The sequence below is a fragment of the Carettochelys insculpta genome, chromosome 17 (assembly GCF_033958435.1).
Source record: "Carettochelys insculpta isolate YL-2023 chromosome 17, ASM3395843v1, whole genome shotgun sequence".
Classification (NCBI taxonomy): Eukaryota; Metazoa; Chordata; order Testudines; family Carettochelyidae; genus Carettochelys; species Carettochelys insculpta.
In genome coordinates this window covers 25,228,381-25,251,389 of record NC_134153.1, presented here as the reverse complement: position 1 = coordinate 25,251,389, position 23,009 = coordinate 25,228,381, and the positions used below count along the sequence as shown (strand labels likewise).

General features: G+C 50.1%; 1 protein-coding gene across 2 annotated transcripts in view; it reads left to right on the top strand.

Annotated features, from left to right (window-relative positions):
- DLGAP4 (DLG associated protein 4) overlaps window positions 1-23,009 on the top strand; it is a 133,396-nt gene that overhangs the window by 11,059 nt on the left and 99,328 nt on the right. For both annotated transcript variants that reach the window (XM_075011398.1, XM_075011397.1), the window contains exon 3: window positions 18,957-19,985. In XM_075011398.1, the coding sequence (XP_074867499.1) occupies window positions 19,035-19,985 (951 nt within the window). In that variant the 5' untranslated portion in view covers window positions 18,957-19,034. The remainder of the gene's footprint in view (window positions 1-18,956; window positions 19,986-23,009) is intronic.

Sequence of the window (23,009 nt, the reverse complement as noted above, 5' to 3'; positions counted from 1 at the left end):
TCAGAGTTCATCTGCTCTTGTAGCTTTTTCAACACATGAAGTCAAAATTCTTTGTCCAATTGCAACCACATATTTCCACAGCAACCAGCTGTCGTGGCACAGAAAGAAGCTAAAAGGGCATCTCAAGCACCTAAGCTCCTAAAGATCTAGGACTATTTCTTTCCATCCTAGTTGGAGGTATCAGTAGAAGTCACCACCGCCACAATTGACTGCACTTGGCAGTGCAGGCTTGAATCATCTTTCGGTGCACAGCCACCCTTTCACAAATGATGGTTCAACATCTTTACCAATTACCTGGATGAGGGGATGGATTGCATCCTCAGCAAATATGCAGATGACACTAAACTAGGGGGACAGGTAGATACGTTGGAGGGTAGGGATAGGGTCCAGAGTGACCTAGAAACTGCAGGATTGGGCCAAAAGTAATCTGATGAGGTTCGACAAGGACAAGTGCAGAGTCCTGCACTTGGGGTGGAAGAATCCCAAGCATTGTTACAGGTTGGGGAGCAACTGGCTAAGTAGCAGTACAGCAGAAAAGGACCTGGGAATTACAGTGGATGAGAGGCTGGAAATGAGTCAACAGTGTGCCCTTGTAGCCACGAAGGATAAGGGCATATTGGGGTGCATTAGGAAATCTAGAGAAGTTGTTCCCCTCTGTTTGGCACTGGTCAGGCCATATCTGGAGTATCGTACCCAATTCTAGGCCCCCCAGTACTTATCTCCCTACTCTGTTGAACACACCTCCAACTCTATATCACCATGGACACATATCTCATAGGCTGGGACATTCACTTGGACTGTCACATCATCCAGCGCCAGTGGTCTCTGCCAGAATCCCATCTACACATCAGTTCCCAAGAACTTTGGACGGTATGCAATGCTTGCCATCACTTCCTACCACTAATATGAAACCAGACCACATGCATTCTCACTGACAATGTTGCAAGGAAGAGCCCAATCTTATTCCCCATGCACTGAAACTCAAGCTATGGAATTGGAGCATCTGCAACAACACCACCTTGACTGCATCCTACCTACCAAGTTACCAAAACACCACAGCAGACACCCTCAGTCACCATTTCTCAGAACAGGATGTGTGGGAGATGAACCCCACCGTTCTCAGAGTAATATTCTGCAAATGGGTTTACCTACAGATCATCCTCTTTGCAACACTGAAGAACTGCAAATGCCCACACTTCTGCTCCAGAGAGGGTTTCATACCAGGATTCCCAGGAGACCTTCCTAGTCACAGAACACACATTGCTTCTGTCTGCTTTCCCACCTATACTGTTGATCCCATGAGTGATACAAAAGAAAAACACAGACCACTCATACATTATTTTCATCATCCTGACATGGCCCAGACAGATTTGGTTTCCTTGCCTTCCTCACCTTGCAGTGTGCAATCCTCATCAGCTTTTCCTATGACCAGATCACCTCTCACAGCACCAGAGCCACATGCTGTACCTGCACCCCAGGACTCTCTGGCTCAAAGCATGGCTTCTCCATGTTTCCAGTATGGAGAAGAAACCTGTTCTGCAGGTAGAACGTACAGTATTAAATAGCCTTCACTGCGCAACCAGAAATACTTACCTGCACAGTCCTCCAAATGGTACCCACAAAAACAACTGTCTGCTACTGGGTGTTCCTGTCTGTGATACTAGATTACATATTAGCTCTTTCAGCACAGGCGCTGAGCTCCCTCAAATTGCACCTGGTGGCCATGATGATCTTCCACAAACAAGTGGGTGGCTCATCAGTCTTCATTCATCCTACTGCCAAACATTTCCTCGTGGCCATCTGGAACATATACCTGGAAGTGCAGCAACCTACAACACCATGGGAACCGGGTCACGCCCTGAAAACCCTTACAGAGCCCTCATTTGAAAGCTTGGCCACCTTCTCCACCTGTCAACGAAGGTCACATTCACGGTGGCAATCACGTCAGCCAAACATGTTAGAGAAATAGGAGCTCTTATGGCAGAACCTCCCTACGCTGTTTTCACAAAAGATAAAATTACGCTATGATCACACCCCACATTTTTGTCAAAAAGTCGCCACCACTTTTCCCATTAACGAACCCCGGCGCTTACCTGCATGCTTTCCTAAACCACACAAGTACACACTCAAAACGACCCTCTGCATGCTCACATAAGTGAGTTGTTGCCTTCTACCTTGACAGGACCAAGCCATTCTACAGCTCCTCAAGACTATTCGTCTCTGTATCAGAACGGTTCAGAAGGGCTGCAATTTCCACTCCACAGCTCTCCAAATGGATCTGTACCTGTATGTACACCCGTTATGCAGCACATGATAAAAGTCTTCCTAAAGGAACCACAGCCCATTCTGCTCGAGCTGTGGCTGCTTTGACAATGTCCCCTAAAAATGTCCCACTAACAGTTACGCAGAGCTGCAGCCTGGACTACAAAGTGTACCTTCACAAAACACTATGCCGTCACAGGTGGTCTTATCACTACAACTGCCATTGGTTTCACTGTAGTCTCCTCCATGTCCAAGACATAACTCAAACCCACCAGCCTTACAGGGCGCTGCTCCACAGACACCAAGAGCACCCCTGAGGACAAAGAAGAAGAAGAAGGTTGCCCACCTTGTCCAGTAGTGGTAGTTCTGCGAGATGTGTGTCCCTGCGAGCGCTCCACTACCTGCCCTCCTCCCTCTGCTTTGGACTTCACCTGTTGAATTCTTGGGTGGAGCAGGAACGGAAGGGGTGGGGTCACACTTACACTGCGTGAGTACCAAAGGTACCACGAGATGGCTACTGAGTATGTGTGACGTGGCTGGGCATGACTACCAAAAATCTCCGATCACAGGTGCGACAATCCACTGACGCCTAAAAGTGGTGCACACATCTCGAAGAACCAGCGTTACTGCACAAGGTGAGCAACCTCTTCATTTTCGCCTGTGTGAGCAGGTGGAGAGGAACTCGGCCTAGGCTCTCCTCACAGCGATCTCTGCTGGGTGAGTGGTGAGGCACACCGGCAAGGCAGGCGCACAGGAGAAGCTTGCCCTCCTGCAGGACTCACCTTTCAAATTGTGTGGACAGAGATCGCCATCCTCCCAGACTGTCAGTGCAACATCTTGAATAAGTACTTCAAGATCACTATGACAGAAAACCTCTAGGGCATTTAAATCATCAGCCCAGTCTGCCCTGTCTCGCCAAGGGGTGAGGGACGTAAGAAATCCCCTTATAGCCCTCTGCTGGCTGCCTTGGGTTCAAGAATCAGTGCCTCAAAGCAGTGCATTTTCATGAGCCTCAGAGGCACTGGGGCAGGTCCTCTGGCCTATGCTGCGCAGATGGTCAGACTAGATTATCATCATGATCCCAGTGGCCTTCAAGCCCAGGAATCTGCATCCCAGCCAGCCGGCATGTGTATCCCAAACACGTCCTGCTGTGTCTGTTCCTCGCCCGTGTAACTTCATGCCCTTTCCACAAGGCGGGAAGGAAGCTAACAATGGCTTGGTGCCTTTTGTCAGCCTGCGTAACACCTCCTCTCACCTCCTCCAAGCACAGCTGCCTGGTTTATTTGTAGCTGCTCTGGTTGCTCCCCTCCCATCCCTCCCCCGCCCAGGTATGAGTGTGAAGCAAACACCACATCTTGCTTCTTTAATCCATCGCTGCCAAGCAGGACATCATGCCAAGAAGGGCTTTAAAAAGCACTGGAGCTATAAGGAGGTTCATAAGAACATCAAAGCTGCCACAATGGATCAGACTATGGGCCATCTAGTCCTGTCTGCCAATGGCCCATACTAGTGCTTCAGGGCAGCTGGGCAGGGGGGATAGAACAAGGCAATTTTGCAGTGGTTCACTCCAGTCTTCCACTTCTGGCTGCTGGCAGAGCTGCCCTGAACACGAGGTTGGGTCCTGGCTATCTTGGCTTATAGCCATTGCTGGACCTGACCTCTGGGAATTTTATCAGTCCTTTTACAGAACCCAGTTATATTTTTAGCCATCACAACATCACCCACAGCCCAAAATCCCCCACTCAAAAACGCCCCGCATGCCAGGGAGAGCTGCTCAGCAAGATAACAAGCAACTGGCGGAAGACCTGTTGTATAATGAATTGTTATAAGTAGACATTTTCTATTTTTAGCCTTGTGATTAGACTCTGAACTCTTTGACTCATCATTAATGTATTGCTGTGGAAGAAGGCTGCAGCCTCAGCTGAATTTTACGCAGTCTTCTAGGCTAATTTGGGGAGCCTTGAAATCATGCATGTAGGCAGACCTACGTCAACTATGCCATGGCACAGTCTTCTTAATTTTGGTGGGTGGGTAACATTCCTTACGCTGATTGGCACATAGTTTGTTCTTTATCTGGCTATTAAGTGATACACTGCAAAGCTGCTATTTATAAACCTCTCCTCCCTTCCCTGTGGTAGCAGTCCAAGTGGAGGATGTGGGCATGGCTACATCTGGGCACTTCTGGACATATGAGACGAAGGGGATAATGGCACAGCCAGTGCAGTGTTCACCCAAATCCCAAACTGCTGACTGCCCCTCTGTTAATGAGTCAAGCTGTCCCTGGATTTAGATTATTTATGTAGCACCTGCCATGCTACCTGGGCACCCAAGCTGATTCGTGTAAGATACTGAAGAGCTCCAGAGAAACCAAATGCCAGGCCCCCCCGCTGTCTTTTTCATTTTACCAGGGGCTACGCCATTGGGCTCACCAAGACAAAGAGCTGCACTGCACAGCTCTTTTAGAACTTGGTCATGTTCCTGCTTAATGGTATTTCGGCAAGGAGCAAAACCCAGAGGCTACCAAGAAAACTCAGCCGCCATTATCTAATAACATCATCAAACCAAAGAGAAGAAGAGAGAGGAGCTAAGAAAAAGGTGTACAGAGGGAAGAGAGAGAGGGTGACCCACAGACAGCTGGAGAAGGGGTGGAGCAGAGAGGGAAGGAGGGAGGCACAGGCAGGCACTGGAAAGTAATGGCTCAGACTGGGATCTGCTCAGGAAGACTGCAGGGAAGATGAGGTCTTTCTGAAGACTGTGAGTTTCCTTATAGGAGAAGAGATCACTCAGCTCTCAGTCCTAGTGCAGCCTCCTGCATGCAGAGCCCAGAATGTGGGATCCAGAGACCAGCCGTGGGCATGTTGCTTGGAGGAGTATTTGTCTGTGGTGTAACGATGCTTCCCTAGGTGTCGACCCAGCCAGTCTGAAGCCCTCAGGCAAACAACAGTGGTGAAAAGCTAAGGGCTGAAAGATGAAGTCCTGTCAGTCCAGTAAAACCTTTGCAGCTAAACCATCCCCACTCCTTGCAGATCCGCTCCCCAGCCTGCAAGAAGCCAACAGCAGCACCCACCACTCAGAGCAAGAGAGCCACCAAACATTGCAGGGCTAGGACTGGACCTGCCTAGCCAGGATCCCCAAGGCACCACACACATGTAGCTGGTGGTGCAGTTGGAGGCCGCCAATCCCCACAGAAGGCTGCACCTCATATCAATAATACTAAGAGCAAGACCTTTATAACATCTCCACTCAGCCCAGTACAATGCAGCTGTAATTTCTGTACCTTTCAGTCATCACTCGTTATAAGTCCTGTAACTTTCCGTAAGCTTTGTTTTGTAGCAGCTGCTAGGTCTATAGGATAGTAAGAAATTGGCTGGTAGATACCATAAGTCTGTAAGAAATCCTGGCTGTTTCTCTGTAAAGGAACTGGCTTTCTCTGAAGTGAGCTTTTCTTTGTGTGAGTGAGGAAAGTTTGAATGTGTGCGTGTGCGCAATGGAATCGGTCCCTAAAGTCAGCCTGTCTGGACATCCAGCTGTTAGCAGCACCCTGATGGCCAGAGAATAACAGGAACTGAGCCCTGCAAAAGAACCAACCCAAGAAGAGCCCCATCAAGAGAAGATCAAAGTCCCATCTGCTGTTACCTGATGACTCATCGTCACACAGTGTCTTGGGACAGTGGTGATAACTCATGGTCATACAGCATCCTGGGAGAGTGGGACAGGGCCAGCGCTATGCACTGAAACATGTAAAAAGATGGGGGCCTAGCGATCAGGGAGGAGTTCTTGCCATCACCACTCTGCAGGAGTGAGTCTTGGCTGGATGGGGAGGCCCTGGTCCCCTCCCGCTCTCTCCAGGATGGATGGTGCCGGCCACTCGTGAGTACTACAGCTGACCAGAGAGCAAGCTGACAAGGGGGGTCCTATGATCAGCTCGCTACCCTGGATTGCAGGCAGACACGCACAGCTATGCCTTGGTTTCTTCTGCTGTCCCTGTGCACCTCTTTGCCTGCATGAGTTCGCCTGTGTAAGTGTGTGAGTGCAGGAGGGTGTTCTTCACTGTGGTCTCAGTGTCAACCCTGCTCAAGCCATTGGCTGGTGTGGGGGACTTGGGCTGAGTAGCGCAGTGGCACCAGACAGCAGGAGGAACCCTAGTGGGGGACTGCAGCCAGCTGAGTGCCACAAAGCAGAGCTCTGTGGCAGAACTCTCCACAGGAGTGTGGAGAGGCAGGTTGGAGTGGACTTGGAGAGTAGCTGGGATTGGCTAGTTCTCCATAGCACCCTGATATAAATCTCTCTAGTCCAGCACCCTTGGGACCTGACCAGCGCCGAAACCGAGAATTTGCTAAACCAGGGGAGGTGGATATTGTCTAGCAGCATTACCAAAACTTCCACTGCTTACCGGGCTCTTAGAAGACATTTAGGGGTAAATTAGAGCTAAAGAATGGCACAGAACACCGAGAGTCAGGACTGTTGCCTGTAAACAAATTTGATGGGACTGTGCAAAACTTGGACACATCCATGATAAGTGGACATCCAACTAACTAAAATCATGCTGGATTACGGATGTTGTTGGAGGAAAGTGCCAGACTAGAGAGGTTCATCCTATACCAACTCCTCCTTCTTGAAACTTCTGGGCTTTCAGTTTCTGTTTTTCAGCAAACTAAAGTGACATGTACAAAGAAAGGCTCAAGCTGGGTAGGATCGGTTTTGTCCTGTACTTATGTGGTGGTGGTGGACCTCAGCCAATCAAAGCAGAGGAGTTAGTAAGACATTGTCTTAAAAATGACAGACGATATATAGGGAAGGACAGAGGCAGTTAGGAAAGGAAAGAGGGAAAAAGGGAAGCCATTATTCAGCACACACACCCCTTTCTATATGCCACTATGCCTTTGCCACAGAAAAGCTGTCATTGCTGCTGGGCGTAAGAGAGACGCTATCTGGGAATATTTCAAAGAAATTCGTTCCCTAGGTAAAAAAGGAAAAAGGTGTCAAGTGTAAGCAATGCAATAGGAAGCTGCAGGGCCTAGTTGCAAGAGTGAAACGTCATAATAAAAACTGCTTTTTGGGAGAAAATGATTTGAATGAAGATGCGATTATATCTGAGGAACAAGGTGGATCAACTGGTTAATAACTTAAATCATTCACTTAGCAATGCATCATTCTACAAGAGTCTCTCTGTGCCTTTTAGTATAAGTGTGATTTCATGTCAACTCCCCAAGCTGCTTGCTATGCAGGATGTGACTAGAAAAAAAAAGTTACCTTAGCTAAACCTTATAGCTTTTTTAATTAGTTAACTAGGTTTAGAATCTATCATCCAAGTATATGGTACAGAAGGCTGCAGTAAGAGAAATCTAAAGTTGCCAGTTGCCACTGAATGTCAATTTCTTATTTTATGTTAGATAATACACACCACTTATTCTGAACATCATGGACGCAGACCATAATGGTGATGACATAAGTCTATTCCGTATTTTATGTCAGCATAACTCAGCTCTCCCAAGGGAACCCCTTCCTATACTTGTTTTCTCAAAAGCGCAGAAGTGCCACTGGCTAAGTCTACACTAAAGAGCGTTGTCAAAAAAAATCCCGGGTTTGTCAACAAAACTCACAGTGCATCCACGTTAAAAATGCATTGTCGACATACCGTCGATGGAATTCAGCACTTTTGGCAACAACCTTCTGCCTCTCCCTCATGAGGCATAACACCTTTTCTGACAGAATGTGTTGATAAAAGTCCGTGTGGATGCTTCAGGGGCTTCTATCAACAGACAGGGATTCAAGCTCACGGGGCAGCCCTGTTTGCTGCGCTTCCAGATGGCCATTCTGTCAGGAAAGTGGCCAGGCGCTCTGGCCTCTCTCTGTCAACAGAACAGATTGACAGAGTGATCTACTTTTGTGTCTGGCCGCAATCTGTCAACAGAATTTTTGTTGGAAGATCTCTTCCAACAGCAACTTCTGTCAACAGATCACTCTAGTGTAGACGAAGCCACTGAATTCAAAGGGGCTTCTTTCAAAATTAAGCACACTCTAAGCACAGCCAGGCTTAGCTTTTTTGGTAAATTGGAACTGGTTCTGCATCCTTGCTAAAAAAAATGTAAGAGTGTGACTGCACTGCAGAGTTATTACGGAATATCTTACTCCCGAGTTATTATTCTAAAACAAACTATTTCGAAATAATGCATCTACACTACAGGGAATCCCCAAAATAAGCAAAACTTATTCTGAAATAGTGCGTCCACACACAATAGAACCTGTTTCAGATTAGAGTCCCTGGAAGCACTACATCCAAAATACTATATATACACAGGAGCTTTATTTCAAAATAAGCTATTCCAGAATAGGTTCTCTTCCTTGTGGAATGCGGTTTACCAAATTTGAAATAAGGTGTCTGCTATTTCAAAATTATTTCTACATAGCAGTTGCATTGTTCAGATGCTTATAATGTTATTTCGAAATAACTTTGCTGTGTAGACACATCCTAAGTGATTATCTGAATAATAGAGTGAGAAGCACTAAGAAGAATGACTACTCAAAATAATTTTTGAATTTTGTTTCAGGGGCCTATTTAGGTATAAGAGACTTAGGCTATGATTAAAGTAAAGTGATCCTTCGACAGAAGTTTCTGTCGGAAGATATCTTCCAAGAAAACTTCTGTTGACAGATCACATCCAGACTGCCAGACAGAGCGAAAGATGGCCACCTAGAAGCACAGCAGACAGGGCTGCTCGGTGTCCCGGAAGCCCGGTCTGTCGACAGAGGGCCCTCCGGAACATCCAGACTGGCTTTCTGTCAACAGAGTCTACCAACAGTAGTGTTCTGCCTCATGGAGGAACGGCAGAACACTGTTGACGGAAGTGCCACGTTCTGTCAATTTACTGTCGACAGAATGCCTTGGGAATGTGGACGCTCTGTGGGTTTTGTTGACAAAACTCTCTAGTGTAGACATAGCTTTAGACTGTCTATCTGAAACAACTCAGAGCCATCCAGTGGTACTTTTAGCAACACTGTTACAACTAAGCGTGTTTCAAGTGTATCAGTAGCAAGCAAAAGACTTCAGTTATCCAGTAAAACCACCACCATGGACAGGTTTCTCGTAAGCACCAGCAAATGCCAACAAACCACCACAGAGGAAAGGATTGTCTTGAATGAACTAGGCACCATTTCTTCCTTTCACATTAATAACAACTTCATTGACATGGCTGTGTCCTTATGATCAGGCTACACTCCAGCTGGTAGAGCAGACATAGGTGGAAGGTTGCTAGATGCTGTCTGAGAAAGAATTTGAACAGTGTGCAAGAAATACTGAGGGGAGATTTGCCAGTTTAAGCATTGATAGCTGGAGCAATGTACACAATCAACCCAGTGATAAGTGCCTGTGTGACAATAGAAAATGGGGTTCCTTATCTTTCAGAAAGAACAGATTCATTGGGAAATACCCACATAACAGAATATTTAAGAAAAGTGGCAGTGGAAGTTGTAATAAACTGAACAAATATTCAACTGTTATGTCTGCAGTTTTGCCAAAGACAATGTTACAAACATAGCAAAGATGAGGAGATGCTTAGAAGAAGAAATGGAAGCATGCTCCTTAACAACGTATGGATGCAGTGCCCATTTAATGCATCTTTTAGCCAAAGACTTACATGCGTCTTCTCCAGGAATTAAAGAAAATTATGTTGAAGTCACAAAATACCATTTTACTTCAGCTTCTCCCAGGAAAGAATTTCCCTCAAAGTAATTTTCCTTCAAAATGTTCAATGGAATTCTATGGTCAACTGTTTGAGCAATTTATTAAAAATTGGCCTATTTTTATAGAAGTTCATGAAGAAAACTGTGATTAAATAGATGGGAGTATCTCATCCAAAGGATCTAACACTTAAAGAGGAATGTTGAGGCTACGTTCAGTATACTGAAACTTGTTATCCATAGTCTCAAACAAACTTCAAAGAAATTGCTGCTGCCGTGCTGATGCTGTCGACATTTGGAAGGCACTTCAAGTGACATTGATGAAAGAAATACCTCACCAGACAGTTAAACTACAGGCAATAAGGAAGTGAATGAATCAAGCACAAACCTCCACCTCATTGTCTCGCAGATATTCTGAACCCCATATATTAAAGGTAGATTCCTAAGATGCTGCTGCTGCCATGGCACGAGCATCTCAAAATCACCCCTCAGTTATGCCCAACACAATTTCAGGGCTGGAGCAAAACCATTTAATCAATACGTGCTTACTGATGATGTTTTGAACAGCGCCACTCCCCTGAACTGGTGAGAATCATTAGCCAGTTACCTTCACACAGAGGTCCTTCAGTTGCTCAGCCAACTGTTCACAGCAGTAGCTTCCTCTGCAGACACAGGGGGAGCATATTCTTAGTTGGGTGATATTCACACAAATCTAGGAATTCGACCAGGAGTTGAAAAAGCCGGAAAACTCTGGTTTGGTCTGTGACTCAAAATGACAGTGGGAGTGGGGGGTAAAGGGCTGAGGCTGTGACCAGTGGTGAGGGGCTGAGGCTGTGAATGACAGAATGGGCTGTGACTGACCAGGATCTGAGTTTCATCTGCTTCCCTTGCAGCTGGGGAGCTCCAGCTGGAGGGCTCTTCACAATACGTATATTCTGACCCTCTCCTAGCTCAAAGCTCTATTCAGGAACATGGCACTGCCCCTTCTTCCTATCCAGCCCCATTGCTTTCCATGATGCAGTAACTAGGTCTGTGGATATGGAGATGTCCATCATTATCTTCATCAATAACCGTGGGCTCAGCGCCCGTTGGTGTCTGATGCCTCTCTCACTATGTCCTTCCATCTTTCCCTGTCCAGTGCGGAGTGGCTTCGTTTCTGTAGACTAGCTCCGCACCGATCTACTACATCATCTGCCCACTCTCTGTGGGGTCTGCCTCTCCTGTTCCAACCATCCATTATGCCGAAAACCAGGGTCTTGATTGTTCGTTGGTCATTCATTCTGCAGATAGCTGTAACTTGTGTTGTATAACCTCCTGTAGTAGGTTCTCTTTCAGCTGTATCTTCCTATATAATTCCTCATTGGTGACCTTCTACATCCATCCTATTCGCAGGATCTTTCTATAACAACTCTTCTCGAACGCCAATATTCTTCTCTTTGAATCTTTCATTATCACCCCGGCACACATCCGTACAACATGCTGCTGAAGACGCACGTTTTCAAGCTGCTCGGCTTCATTCCTAAGCTAATCGCTTTGTTTTTCCAGATCTTATCCAGCTTTTGTTATGATCTCCCACAGCATGCTTGAGAGCAAGTTAAAGAAGTATGGATTGGAGAAATGGACTGTAAGGTGGATGGCAAGCTGGCTAGATCATCAGGCTCCATGGGTAGTAATCAATACTGCAGGGAGTCAGAAGAGGCACCAGCCACCTGCCCCTGCCCCACCCCCTCCCTGCCCATGCTCCACTCACACTCTGCCCTCTCCCCACCCTATTCTGCCCCCTCCCCTGCTCTGCCCTCACCTGCCTCTTCCTGCAGCAGTGCAGCGCCACTCCCGGTGGGTGCCAGGGCCACCCCCCACCCCAGGAGTGGCACAGTCTGAGAGCTAGGAAGCTCATACTGCTCCCAGGCCACACTGCTCCGGCGGGGAGGCAGGACTGCCCCCACACCAATGAAGGGGGGCATTGCTGGGGGAGGGGGTAAGTGTGCCCTCCCCGTGTGTCATCTTTGGGTCCACTCACTGGTTACATCCATGCTGAGCCAGGAAGGGGGCAACCACAGCTTCCTGGCAAGGCCAGATCACAAAACAAGGCATCGTACCCTTTCCCCCAGCCATGGCTCTGAGTAACCCTTCCCATAGACCCAGTGGGGGCTGCCTGTGCACAACCAGCGGCTGTCACTGGCCTTGTCCCCTCTGCTCTGGTGAATAGGCACAGTCACTTGCTTCCGCCCTCGGCCAGGCTGCTGCCATGTCTCACCCACCTCACCCTGCGCACGATGGAGATGGAGCTGTGAGAGACTGAACAGAAACAAAACCCACTCACCCTCCTGCCCGTCTCCATGGCAGGAGGTGGCTGCAGCCACTCAGCTCAGAGTGGGTGATAATGAAGAGAAACATTTACTCCACGGGTGTTCACATGTCCCTTCCCGTGTTCTGAGTTTGCTTCACTCAGAGGATGGGAAGGTCTGTTCCCAGGCTCTGGTCATTTAAAAGAAGAGCTTGGGGCACTGGATGGCGCAAGGCACTGGAAATGCAACAGGCAGGCTAATCCAGAGTGGCCCAACTCCACCCAGAGAGCAGCAGAGCCCGGGGGCGGGGGGGGGGGGCGCATGTCTATGCAATATATCCATATGCTCTGCTATCCGGCTCTTTACTAACCAGTATTCTTGGTTAACTGGAAAATGTCATGAGTGGCAGGGCAGATTTTTTTTTCTTTACTAACCGGAAACAAAGTAAGTAAATTATCCAGACCGCATTTCCAGCTGTAGTGTTCAGCGTGTAACAGTTAGTGTAGGGGGTGATATACGGCACGCTTAACTAGCAGCAAGAGAATGTCACATGCAGTTCATGTAGCAGTCAGACCCTTTGGGATTTTACTGAGCAACAACCCTCTTATTCTGCACAGGAGGTAATGCACACGCACGTTGCTTACAATAATGTTGTGAAAAAAGGCAGCTAGCTAGTAGACAAACGGTTATGAGGAACATGCTTCAAAGAATGTCTGCTGCTTGTTCCGCACCTTCAGCATCAAATGTTGCTGATCACACTCCAGAGCTTGCTGGCTGACGTACAGTCTGAAGCTGCCCCAGCGTCAGAGCGCATGGTGACTTCAGGAGCTGAGGGACAGCAGCGGTGAAGTGCAGTAGAAGTTGTGTGTACATGTTCGTTGGGTCTATAAGTCTATATAATGCCTTCAATAACGTGTTAAATTCCAGTGCGAGACATGAGTTTATCTAGTGCAAGCTGGGCTTGACCCTGCTTTGGGCGGGGGGCTGGACTGGGTGACCTCCCAAGGCCTCTTCCAGCCCTAGGAGTCTCTGATTCTATGAACAGTGATTGTTGGCTTTATACAATGAGTGAAAATTTAGTGTTTTGTGGTTTGTTCAAGTTGCCAACTCTGGGGGAAGGGCTGGGCCCTTGTTTTGGGAACCCGAAGGGTGGGACCTGTCTGGGAGCTGGAGCTGTTCCAAAGCAGTGTGTCCCTTCTGCCCCCAGCACTGTGGAGCTGGGTCCTGCTTGGCAGAGTGGCCGTGCTGTGGTCACATGTAATTTCAGGCTGCAGACTATGCTGTTTCATGACTTTTTGAGGGCAAGGGCGGCAGGCAAGCAGGCTGCAGGCAGTGCTCATACCAGTCACATCCTAATCCCTCTGAGCTCCTAAAGTTCCTGCCACTCTGATGGGAGAACCTGGAGCCAGAGAGAGAAATCAAAGATGTGCAGGGCACAGAAATCCCCTCGAGGAGCCGGAAACCAAACACATGGCCTTTGAGTTTCCAAGGGACCCTGCAGCCTGGCCTGTCTCTTGCCCTTGGTCCTCGTGCGGGTGACTCTGAAGCAGATCTGGTTACTTCCTGGCACTGGGAGCAGGGGGAGCAGCTATTACCAAGCTTGATGCACTCCAGTCCAGGTTCTCTCTGTGGCCATCACAGGCAAATCGTTAGCTAAGTAATACCTTTGCTGGGCAGCATATGGGGGCTCAGTCCTTTAAAGAGGGGGTGAAATTGACCTGGATTCCAAACTCCTGGTAGGGTTTGGCTCCAGGCGGCAGGGTCCTGCTGGACCCTCCTAGGCCTGCTATGGGAAGAGGTGGAGGCAAAGGGGGGGAAGTGCCCCCAGGCCAAGCCATTCAAAAGGGTATGGGGGTCCCAGCAGTTGCCGCTACTGTGGAAGCGGTGGCAGTTCTGAGGGTTGGTGAAGGGTGAGGCAGAATGTGGTCCAGGCTGTGCTGAGGGCTAGCTTCCAGGGGTTCGGAGCTGGGCCTACTCCCACTTTGCCCAGTGGTCCGGTGAGTCAGTCAGCCCTGCTGGACCCACGGGGAGATACGGAGTTTGGGCGGCAGGTATTTTAAGGATGGAACATCGGACTGGGCTCTCACTTTAAAGAAGTGACGCAAAACCTCCAGCAGAGGAGGAGAAACTGAGGCAGAGTGGTCTCTGACTCAGGCAGGGAAATGCTGGAACATACAACTGGGAAGGTAAGAAAAATGCTGTGTGAGAATTTCTTAGTATGGAGCCGCTACACTATGTAACACTGCACCTCAGGTACGCTGGGGGAGGGCAAGTCTGGAGTAATCGCCCTCAAGTGTGGTACAAGGATCCAGCTACACTAGACCCCAGATAATGTTCTCTTCCATGCAGATCGCCCTCTCTGCTAAAACCTCCCTGTGCTTGCCTAGCCCTCGCCTTCCGCTGCCGTATCGGAAGATTTAATCTCTTTCTTCTGTGGGCAGCAGCAGGCGATTGTGTTGAAAGGACGCTGGTTGAAAGTGCGGCATTGCTCTGTCCCTTGTGCTGCCCACTGTCACCCCATTCTGGTCAGGTTCTGCTCCAGTTCACCCTAGATAGCTGTGGCTCTGCCCTTTTCCCAACATGCCTGCGATTTATTCCCTCTGCGCTGAGGCGGCAGCTGCCTGTCAGGGGGGTTCCTGCTCTGCCCCAGCTGTCCAGCTGGCTTTAACTGAGGCCAAGGCGCTTAACTAACTGCCCCAAGGTCTCCCACAGAGCCAGGGACTCAACTGGGGATTAGAACCAAAAGGCTCTTCAAGACCTTAGCTGCTAACCACTAGGCTGCCCTGCTTCATAACAGGCTCCACAAGGGCGGCTTAGGTGAATGCGCATGCTTGCTGCATGGGGAACACTCAGGTTCAGGTCTAGCCTCCTGGTTCACAGCCCCCTTTTTATAGCCTCCGAGCGGGGTCAGGGAAGAGTTCCCTCCAGGAACCTTTGGGGAACTGGGAAAGCCAGGAAGAGTGCTCTATGAGAGGAAATAGCGTAGTTGGGCATCTTCCCTGCAGAGGAGCTGGGTCATTTGCTGCCTTGAAGATGAAGCGTGGTGTGGCAAGGGGGTGCGAGCAGAGGAGAGGTGGCTGAGATGATAGATAAAATCCCAGAAGTGCCAGGGTAGAGGAAAATCCTGTTCTTTTTGAGGCCCTGGGGCCAAATCCTCAGCTGCTCTAAACTGCTGGAGGCCCATGGAAGTCAATGGCATTACATCCCCTCATGCCACGTTCAGCCTTATCCTTCAAGGCAGCAAACAGCACTGGCCCTCCGGATGCCCGGGTTCTAGGCCTGGCTCTGCCACTAGCCTGTTGGCTGGCCTTGGGATGCATTGGAAGCGTGGCCCTTCAGGCTTGGTGCCCTGCTCTAGACAATACCTGCTGCCTCAGAAGAGGGCAGGTGTGAGGTGCCCGTAATGCACCTGGCCAGTCACGTAGGAGGGGGAAAGGATTCTGCTCTGATTGTGTTAAGCAATTAGCTTTCCATGGGAGTAGCTGCTGATTTGGTTGCTATTAGCCTAGCATGAATAGCTGAAAACATTCTTGCTGATGTAGGGTCCTGTCTCCTGTTGTTCTCTCTGTTCTGTGCATTGGCACATCCCCAGGGCTGGGCCACAGCCTGACTATATTATTTATACTCTTAGATTGTCCTTGACATTTCCCTGTCACTTCCCCAGTACGCTCCTGTCCATGGTCTGTGCTGGCCCTTTCAGCACATGGGAGCGCATCTCCATCTGCTGGCATGCACGAGAGCGTGTGCCGCTCTGAGCCACAAAGCCGTGTGATGGGGAAGGAAAAGGCGCCAAAGGAAAGCTGATGGCAGCCAAGGTTTTTAAGGCTGCTAATAAAGGATAAAGTCACCGTTTGCGTTTCTGCGAGCTGTGCCTGTCTTTTCATCAGCGCATTGCCCTGGCTGCTCGAGCAGCTCTGCGTATAGTGACAGGCTTGCAAAACAGACAGGGAACGTTACCTTTCATTAGCGACACAGACAGCTCCTTAAAGGTGCCTGAGTGGAAGAGGAGCAAACTCCTGGCCATTCACTGAACGTTCTTCTTATAGTCCCTCCTCTCAAGCATCCCTCCATCATCATCCACAGCCAGCCCTAGGCTGCGCCCTCGAAAGACATATCCATGAAGGTTCAAGAGAACTCCCCAGGCAATGTCAGATCCCTCTGTTTGATGGGACTGGGCTAATGTGCCTCTTACTGCAGGGACAAGTCTTAACTTGTCATGTGCGTCTAATCAATGGGTCCATACATACACCTGACTACCCACTAACACAGCTGACGCTGGGTGAGATTGGCCAGCTTGCCATAGGTGAGGATTCATCATCTATGCTATGGGTGAGATCGCCTGCTTTTACGGAAGGCTCAGTGGGCTTCACTCCAAGGGCCAACTGGAGTCACAGTGGAGTGTAAGCAGCTGGATTTCCCATGCGTAGAGGGGTGCGGGGTGGGGGGGGTCAACTGGCTGTGCCACAAGGGTCATCAGGTGTTGCCTGGGAGTGGGAACAGCATCAGTGCTGGGACAATCAGCGAGATTCCCTCTGGGGAGGCATCAGCTGGACTGAGCCTGGGTGGGGCTCATATGGATTCAAATGGAGGGCAGGTATTGGTGAGGTGAACAAGATAAGGTACTTTTGCTCTGGTTGCAGAGCCTTTCCTTCCGCGACCAGCAGGCGCTGAGTGGCTTAAAAGGAGGCCATCTGAACACGTTTAAAAACAAGTTTCCTGGGGTATGGTCCAAATCCCAGCTTAGAGTTTTAGCACTGGAACAATTAGGAAAAATCTCATTTGCTTTCCAGCATTCATACCGGCTTTGCTCAGCGTGGCAGTGAAAACCGGCTAGTCAGTGGTGATGATTCTTTCCTAGTTTGCTGGCTGTGTTACCCTCATTTCCACTCTTACGCAGTTTCTCTTTCAAGGTCCCGTGCAGGATGATAGATCAGGGTGGGCAAAATATGGCCTGCGGGCCAAACTTTCCAGTACAGCCCGCCATGATACTCTGGGCTGCCAGTGTCCTGTGGCCCAGCAGGGCTCTTGGGCAGCCTCTCTGCCTGCTGTGGCCCCATACACTGCTCAGAGTGGCCAGCTGCCGGGGCCATGTGCATCTTCGCGCAGTGCCCCTCTCCCAGCACAATCCTCACAACTCCCCTTGGCCAGAAACTGGCCAATGGGAGCTGCCTGGACTGTGCGTGTGGGGCAAGCAGTGTGTGACGCTCCCGTCCCCCACGGGTTGTGTGGCACAGAGATGAACATGGCCCGAGCAGCTGACCATTGTGTGCAATGTGTGTGGCTGTGTCAGGCAGGGAGCCTACACCAGGCACTCCACAACCTACCTCCTCCCAACACCCTGCCCCAGGTCACAACCCAAAACCTCTGAACGCCCTTTTGCACTCCTGGCCCTGGTCACAACTCCCTCCCAGATCCTGCACCCCCTTTTACAGCCCTCCCCCAGGTCAGAATCCTTTCCTACACCCATACCCACTCCCAGAACCTGCACCCCCTCCTGCACACAATCCCCTGCGCCAGCTCACAACTCCCTCCTTTAACAAACTCCCTCCCTGATGTCACGTCCCCTCCTGCTCCCCAATCCCCTATCTGAAACTTCCTTCCACACCCACCCCCGCATCCCACACCCCGCACCTCTTCCATTAATATCATAAAAGAGTGCAGCCCTCGGCCACTTACCAAATTCTTGGATTGTCCCCTCCATTACAACTTATTGCCCACCCTGGAAAAGATGGTTTAAGACACACACCAGGTGTGTTGCCGAGCTGAGAGCAGAACCCAGGAGTCTTGATAACCAGGTCTGGGTTTCCCCTGCTAGCCTGTATCTCCAGCTGGAGCTACAGGAAAACCTGGCAAAGTACAGCCCCGTCCCAGAAGGAGTGGTGATCTATCCAGGCAGTGGGGACTTGAACCTTGGAGCTATAACTGAGCAGCAGAAAATCCTCAGGCCAGGCCCTCGAGTGTCTCGGTAACACCATTGCTCTGGCCATATGTACAGAAGTATTTTCCTCTGACATACTGGATAATGTGGTCATGTACTTGTCTGAGAAGAGACGTTTGCCATCCCGTCACATCACCCTGTCTCCCTGCCAAACACACATCCGGTCCATCACCTCCTTTAAGAGATCCGGTAACCACGGAAACCTGAATAGCCACACGACAGAGAGCCAATCTGGTCCCCAGCTCCTCGTTTTCCTTGTCTCTGGCAAGGCCCTGGCACAGTATTTGACAGCAGGTTTTTGTTCAACCCCCTGAAATAACGGGACAGATGTCTGTGATTTTTCTGATAGTCCAGCTGCTAGCTCTAGTTATGTGGCTGGGGACTGAGCCCTGTTGAATGAACCCACGCAGAGACCAAAAAATAGCAGCTTGCCTGTGTTAAGTAGTTTGCATTTGAGCTCTGGGGTCCACATGGCTCTTAAATATGGCTAGGGAACATTAATTGGCCCGCTTCCTGTTGTTCTAACACCTCATCCTGACTGTTCTTCCATGTCTGAGCCTCTCACGGTGCCATCTCTGCTCCCATCTCTTCATGTCCTGTCTCCTGTCCTTTCTTCTCCTCCCTCACCAGCTCTGTGATAAGCTTTGTTGTCTTTACTTTTCACATGTGCCAGGTGCTCGTTGGGATGCTTTGGGGAGGAGCGGGGTGGAAGGGCCTAAGGGACTGAGAGCTTGGGGCGAGCTTTCCTTCCAGTGATGTGTGCATCTTTTCTGTCTCTGTGGCTGCAGGATTGGGACCAAAGGGAGAAGTAGCAAGAAGCCTCCTGGGGTCACTTGTGAAGTGATGCTATAGGAAACCGCAGGACCATGAAGGGCTTAGGAGATAACAGGAGCCGCCACCTCTCTGACAACCTGGACTCCCCTCAGGACTCTATTTATGCCTCCCAAGACAGGAATCCTTACCTCCTTAGTCCCACCGACCCCTACCCCATGGACCCACGGTTTCCAGCCCAGAATTCCCTCCACAGTGACTGTCTCCTCCCACTTAACAACCAGATTTCCAACAGCAGCACTTTTCCCCGGATCCATTACAACTCCCATTTTGAGGTACCGGACGAGAACCCCTTTCCAAGCCATGCCCAAGCCACTAAGATCAATCGCCTCCCCGCAAATCTCTTGGACCAATTTGAGAAGCAGCTGCCCATCCACCGGGATGGCTTCAGCACCCTCCAGTTCCAGAGGAGCGATTCCAAGCACCGGAGTGAGAGCCCCGGGCGCATCCGACATCTGGTCCACTCTGTCCAGAAGCTCTTTGCCAAGTCGCAGTCCCTAGAGGGCCCCACCAAGGGCAGTGTGAATGGCAAAAAAGGCACAGAGGACCCAAAGCAGAACCGGAGGAGCAAGAGCAAAGACCGGGCGAAGACCACAGAGACCAAGCGCAGGCCTAGGTCCAACATATCAGGCTGGTGGAGCTCAGATGACAACCTAGACAGTGACACCTGCAGCTATCGCAACCCAATGGGCCTCATGACCCTGGGCAGGCAACCTGACCATAGCCAGCCTACGTACTTCATGCACGCGTATAACACCATCAGCGAGCACATGCTGAAATCCTCCAAGAGCAATAACGACCTCAAGGTCACCCCTTGCACCAACATCCCCATCAGCAACGACTCCAACTACATCAAAAGAGGCTCCTGGTCCACACTTACCCTTAGCCATGCCCGGGAAATGTGCCAAAAGGCCTCTGCCACCATCGACAAAGCCCTGCTGAAATCCAAGTCCTGCCAGCAAGACTTAGCCTATCATTATTTGCAGGTGGGTGCCGCTCTGGGGTTTGTTCTGCTCTCTGTGAGGCTGATGGTCCTCTTGGTAGGGAGGGCTCTGGTTCAGGAAGCCTCGAGGCACCAAAGACTTAATGTGTTCCTGCTTCTTTATCCATCAGCTCAGGTCATCCTGATTTCTCTCCTCCTCCCTCAGAACAGAATTGTTTACAGGGCAGCCTGCTGGGGTGTAACCAGCCAGGGGAATAAACAGCCACTGCAGATCAAGTCTTGATCGAAGACCCAGCTGGCCTTTAAAAGCATAGCTCCAAAGGGCCCTGGTGCAGCCACGTGTGCCCAGGATGCCCCAAGATTGCTTGGCCAGAAAGGGTAGCTCCAGGGCTCCCTGGCCCATTTCAGGTGCACCTGCAAAGTATTGTTTTCTGGCCCAAGACCCATTGCAAATGTGATTCTTCAGAGCAAAGCTCTTGTTACCATGAAAACAACCCAGTTTCACCCACTAATTTGATGTGTTCTGTGTCTGTACAGCATCTGGACTGCTGAGCGCTAAGTCCAGGGGTGGGACTGCTAGGTCCTACTGCAATACAATGACAACAATTTACCATGACCCAAAAGTTCCAGAAAAGGGCAGCTGAGTTGTGCCCACAATGACACGCGTGTTCCAGACCAACATGATAAACCACTGGTGCACTCTGTGCTGTGTGTTCCCCTACGTGGCTCATCCACATTGAAAGATAAAAGCCTACTGCTACCACCCCCCTAGTTATTTAGTCCTTTAGCCCGTGTGGTGGCAGCTGATCATTTAATGTTGAGGGGTCCAGTGTTCAAATGGTGCTGGACAAGTATGGTCAGATATGTCAATATTTCAACAAGTTTCCAAGGGGTATCCGTGTTAGTCTCTTTCAGCAAAACCAACAAGGAGTCCTGAGGCACCTTGAAGACTAACAAACTTATTTGGGCATACGGTTTCCTGAGCTGGAGCCCACCTAGTCCGACGCGAGGAGCGGAAGCTTCAGTTTGGCAGGGATATACAGTAGGGTCTCGACATTTGCCACTGCCGCATTCGCAAATTCAGTTATTCACAAGTGGCCTCACTTCCCTGGGGCACCAGGCAGGGAGCGCTGGCAGCCACTGCTTACCCCAGGCTCTGCACCCTGAACACAGAACCCTTGCGAATGTTGGGACCCTACTGTATTTACATGAGAAGATGGGAATGTTACATCACTATGTGGAAGACCAGTACTGATGAGGTCAGTTCAGTCAGGGTGGATGTGGCCTACTCCCAACAGATGCCCCCAGGCCCAGCATTTCAAAGGGACCCAGAGCTCCACCTTCCACTGCTACTACTTAGGCAGTGGCGGACAGAGCTCCAGGCCCCTTTGAATTGACCTGGCAGAACTGCTGCATGTGGCTGTGAGGGAGGATGAGGCCCAGTGCCGGGGCTCAGGTGGTGCAGAGGACCAAATGCCCTAGGCATGGCCCTTTCTGCCTTTGGCTCCACCCCTTCCAGGGCAGGGCACTGGGCCTCCCACCACCTTGCTTCAGTGCCCACGGCAGCTGTTGGTGCCACTGAATTTCAGAGTACCAAACGGGGGAAAACACTCTGTCTGTTCAGAGCCAGTCCGATAGTATCAAATTTGTGCAGGAGTTCCAGCTCCGCAGTTTCATGCTGCAGTCTGGTTTTGAAGGTTTTTGCTCAATTATAGCAACTTTCATGTCTATTACTGAGGGCTCAGGGTGGTTGAAGGGCTCTCCTACTGGGTTTTGTATAGTATTGTTCTTAAAGTCTGTTTTACATTAATTTATTCTTTTGCGTAGAGAATGTACATGGCGGAGGGGCACCGTTCACCCTTGATGGCCTATGTCATATTAGTAGAGGTGCAGGTGAATGAGCCCCTGATGGTGTGGCTGATGTGGTTAGATCCTATGACAGTGTCACTAGGGTAGATGTGTGTGCAGAGTTGACAGTGGGGTTTGTCCCTGGATCAGTGTTTCTGCAGTGTGGTGTGTCGTAACTGAAGGTCAGTATTTGTTTCAGGTAGAGGGGCTGCCTGTAGACGAGGACTGGCCTGTCTCCCAAAATCTGTGAGCACGAGGGATCGTCATCTAGGGGAGGTTGTAGATCCCTGATGATGCGCTGGAGAGGGTTTAGCTGTGGGCTACTGGTGGCATTTTATTGCTGTCTTTGTTGGGTCCGTCCAATAGTACCCACCTGTCTCTGTCAATCTGTTTCTTCACTTCCCAAGGTGGGTACGGTCGTTTTGATAGCGATCCTGTCAATGTTGGTCTCTGTCGGAGGGACTGGAGGAAAAGTGGGTGTATCTTAGGGCTTGGCTGTGGACAATGGATGATGTTTGTGTTCTGGGTGAAAGCTGGAGGCATGTAGGTAAGTACAGTAGGTTTCCGATATAGGATGGTGTTTGTGCAAATCTCACTTACTTGCACTGTAGTGCCCAGGAAGTGGATATCAACAGGTGCCACTTAAAACACGAAACCTAAGTATGCTTAGGAGAATAAAAATGGAATGCCGGCCGTGGGGTGTAAGCCACTGGGCTGTGTTTGCAAATCACATCAGAGACATCAGTGCAGGGCCATCCCAAGGCATACGCCAAATACGCAGCTGTGTAGAGCACCTGGAAATTTGGGGTACCAAATTCCCAGGTGCCCCTTCTCAGCTGCATGTTCCTGTATGCCTAAGTATGGCCCTATTCAGCTCTGCTGCTGCTGTGCTGCAGCCTGGCTGGTACTGTTGCTGGCTACCCCTGCCTCTCTGTCCTGCCAGCAGCAGCAGGGCTGCGTTCTCCCTTCTCGCTCCACATGGTCTGCTCAGCCTGCAGCCAGCCACTCATGAGGGCTCCCTCCTGCCAGGCTGGGGGTGGAGAGGAGCTCTCATCCTCCATAGCTCTGCGCCAGCCCCCAGAATCCTCAAGCCCAGTAGAAGCCCTGCAGGGGTGTGGGAAGGAAGCCCCTGCTCCAGGCAGAAGCTATGTGGGGGTTGTGGGGGAAGCCTCAAGCTGCAAGCCCCCAGCAGAAGCAGCACAAGTTGGGACTCTGGGAG